The following is a 3336-nucleotide window of genomic DNA, read 5'->3' as shown; positions in this document are numbered from 1 at the left end:
CTAAAATTGTTGAAAAAAAACCTAAATACTCTATTCTTCTTCCAGGGGTTGAAGCTAAAGAACAAAATAAAGAACAAAATAAACAAGAAGTTGTTGTCGTTGAAAAATTTGAGGAAGAATTATTATTACTTAAAAATGAAATTTCTAAAATGTTTAATTATATGAAAGAACATCAAAAATTAATTGATGAACATGTTGGAGAAGATGTAATATTTGATAACATTTTTTCATTTGCTCAAGAATACTCTAGAGTACCCTCTGTTCATTTAAGTTGGTATAAAACTTTATCAGAAAAACAAGGTGAACGTGGTAATTACGTTGAAGCTGGTATTTGTGCTGTTCATTTTGTTTCTTATATTTACAGGTATTTAAAAGACAAAATACCATTATTAAATGAAAATTATTTAACAGAAATTACAACAGATTTCTTGGATTATGAAGAACCTTTATTAAGAACTGATTTAGAAGAGTTAAGTGAACAGTCATTAGTTACTTGGGTATTCAAAGGAATAGATTCTTTCCAACAAGCAAACCTTCATTCATTTGCTATTGCTTTATGTTATTTTATAATTCCATATTTCTCTGCTAATCATGATTTTAGAAAATTAGCACAGACTCATAAAAGAATTAATGAATTATATAGTTATATGGTTGATCCTAATAACAGATATATTGGTTATTTCTATCTTGTTTCATTCTTTGGTACATTTGCTAATGCTGGAAAGAAATATGTTTATAGAAGTACTTTAAGAATTAAAGAATTCCAAGAGTTATTAATTAAAATGCATCCTCAAGGACAAATTCTTGAATCGAAGAAAGAACCTGATCCATCAAAAGCTCAAATTAGTGTTATCAATGTATCTCCATTTAATATTGGCAGTGATTCTACTAAAGGTGGAAGTGATTTCCCACATACTTCGACATTTTGTAGTGAAATTAGAGTAGTACTTGATGGTGCTAAACCTGATGTTTTAGAAAAAGCATGTAAAAAAAGAACTATTTTAAAACTAAAACATTCATTCCCAAGTGTATTAGAAAGAGAAGAGGTTATTGAACAAACAAATATGATGTTAACTCCAATTCAATCATCAACTGATGACATTAATTGTAAAGTCGAACAACTTGCTACTTTATTAGAAAAAAGAGAAGAATTAAGACTTTCTACATTACAAGTTTTATTAAAAGGTATTTTATCTGCAGAAGTTAATGGAGGTCCTGGGGCTATTTGCAAAACATTTTTAAATAAAGAAGGGTTAGATAAAAAATTATATCCTGCTGAGGATGTTCAAAAACTTTTTGATGTTATGCAACATTTACTTGATAATTGTAAAGAAGGACTTGCTATTCATAAAGGACAAATGAAAGCAGAAGCAGCAGGTTTACAAAATATTTTTGAATTAGGTTTTTTGCAATTAGAAAGAACAGTAAAAGAGTGTAAAGTCCTTGTTGATGAATATGTTAAAAACGAAAATTCAAAATAATTTAATTTCTTTTTTTTTTTCTATGAATTTCTCATTTTAAATTAAATTTTCTATTTAAGTAATTGAATATTTAGACTTCTAGAAGTTGATAATTTAGAATTATACAAACTATAAAGTATTATTGGTTTTTACCATTTTTCTTATTCATTAATTCTACTCTGTTCTACATTAAAAGAAATAACTTTTCTGTTAAAGATGAAATCTTCTAAACTTAAAATAAAGATTAAACTAATATTTTGAGATGTTGATTCCTCTTCTAATTGCAGCTACCTATGCACTTACTTGTGACTCTCTTAATGAAATGATGACTTATACTCCAGAAGAAGCCTTTGAATGTATTGACTCTATTCAAACAACTGAAGAATTTAACACTAAATTATTAGGAGATATTACAACTTTATTTGAGACATATGTTTACAAGGATATAGTAAAAAACCCACCACAACCATCGATTGACTCTAGTTATTTTACGTCAGTAGATATAGATGAACGTTTAAAAGCTATTAATGTTAAACAAACACAACTTTATTCATTTTATCAAGACATTCAAAGTTTATTCCTTGACATTCATGACCTTCATCTTTCTTTTTCACTTCAGTCCTATGAGAATAATACATACATCTTTGACTATTTCTATTATTATCTTCCATTTAATTTTAATATTGAATCAGATAAAAAAGTTCATTTAACACCAAATCGTGTTAGTGTTAATGTTAGTGTCCCTAAAATCTTTGAAAAGAATAAAGATATTGAAGTATTATCTATCAATGGTGAACCTCCTCTTAATTTCATTAGAAAATATGGAAATGAACATACTGGTCTTAAATCACCACATGGAAGATTTACTTATGCTCTTGAATCATTTAATTTTGGTAGTTTGGTAGCAAACCCATTCACTAAAGAATTCTTAAGTACTCCAATTGAGATTAAATGGTCTGATAATTCAAATATTACAGTCTCATATCAATTAATTTATGTCCCTACTAACTCTTTATCTCAAAAAGCACAAAAATCACTTAAATTAAGAAGACAAGGAAAAATATTTTCTCCAATAAAACCATATGATTTATTCCCAGAACTTAAACAGTCATTTAAAGGAGAATTTGATTTTGAAACTTTATTTTCTGATTTAGCATGTAAAACATATAAAGAAGAAAATAGAAGTATTAATTTGCTAGTACTAAAAACGTTTTATCCAAATCTTTTTGAAAAAGATAATTTTTTTGATGTATTTGAAAAATGTGTACAGCAATTTGATTCAAATAATTATCCTATTACTATTATTCTTCCATTAAATGGAGGAGGATATACTGACCTTGAAAGTAATTTTGAAAATGTTTTAGCACCACACGCTGATACTACTTTTATTGGAAGTGTTAGAGTTAGTAAAGGAACAGAAAATTGTCTAAAATTTGGTTATGCAAGTTTGTTTGCTGATCCAACAAATTGTTCTGCTAGATTTAATGAATCTGTCTTTTCTAAAAAACCAATTGGTTCATGGTATTCTGATCCAATTATTGATCACTATGGTGATGTTGAACATAAAAGAAGTCAACCATCTCTTGCTCCACCACAACAAATGCTTGTTTCTAGGTTAGTGAATAATCCAAGAAAGCCAACAGATATTGTTGTATTTACAGATGGTTTCTGTTATTCTGCATGTTCATTATTAACTAAAGGATTAAGAGAAAAAGGAAATGCTATTATTGTTGGATTTGAAGGTGACCCTGAAAATGAAAATTCATTATTTGATGCTGGTCAATCTCCAACATTTGTTATTGAAGATGTTAATACTTTGATATCAGAGGCCTTTGATTTAAATAAGTATGGAGGTTCAATGCACATATCTTTCTTT

General features: G+C 27.6%; 2 protein-coding genes across 2 annotated transcripts in view, besides 1 other annotated feature; both read left to right on the top strand.

The window, feature by feature from the left end:
• Nucleotides 1–1481, top strand: part of EDI_320480 (uncharacterized protein) — a gene marked incomplete at both ends in the record, with an annotated part of 7132 nt that extends 5651 nt beyond the window's left edge. Inside the window, one exon of the mRNA XM_001733510.1 lies at nt 1–1481. This exon is cut by the window's left edge and continues 5482 nt beyond it. Coding sequence (XP_001733562.1) covers nt 1–1481 — 1481 coding nt within the window.
• Nucleotides 1475–1554: a sequence feature (AT_rich).
• Nucleotides 1555–1722: 168 nt separating this feature from the next.
• On the top strand, nt 1723–3296 carry EDI_320470 (uncharacterized protein; the record flags this gene model as incomplete). The annotated part of the gene is made up of 2 exons (XM_001741737.1): nt 1723–3238; nt 3289–3296. The coding sequence occupies 2 exons, from the start codon at nt 1723–1725 to the stop codon at nt 3294–3296; spliced, it is 1524 nt and encodes a 507-aa protein (XP_001741789.1).
• Between the last annotated feature and the right edge of the window lie 40 nt (nt 3297–3336).

The sequence above is a fragment of the Entamoeba dispar genome, genomic scaffold, assembly GCF_000209125.1.
Source record: "Entamoeba dispar SAW760 scf_1105229464019 genomic scaffold, whole genome shotgun sequence".
Classification (NCBI taxonomy): Eukaryota; Evosea; order Mastigamoebida; family Endamoebidae; genus Entamoeba; species Entamoeba dispar.
Note: the sequence above shows the minus strand (reverse complement) of the source record. Positions and strands in the feature narration are given on the sequence as shown.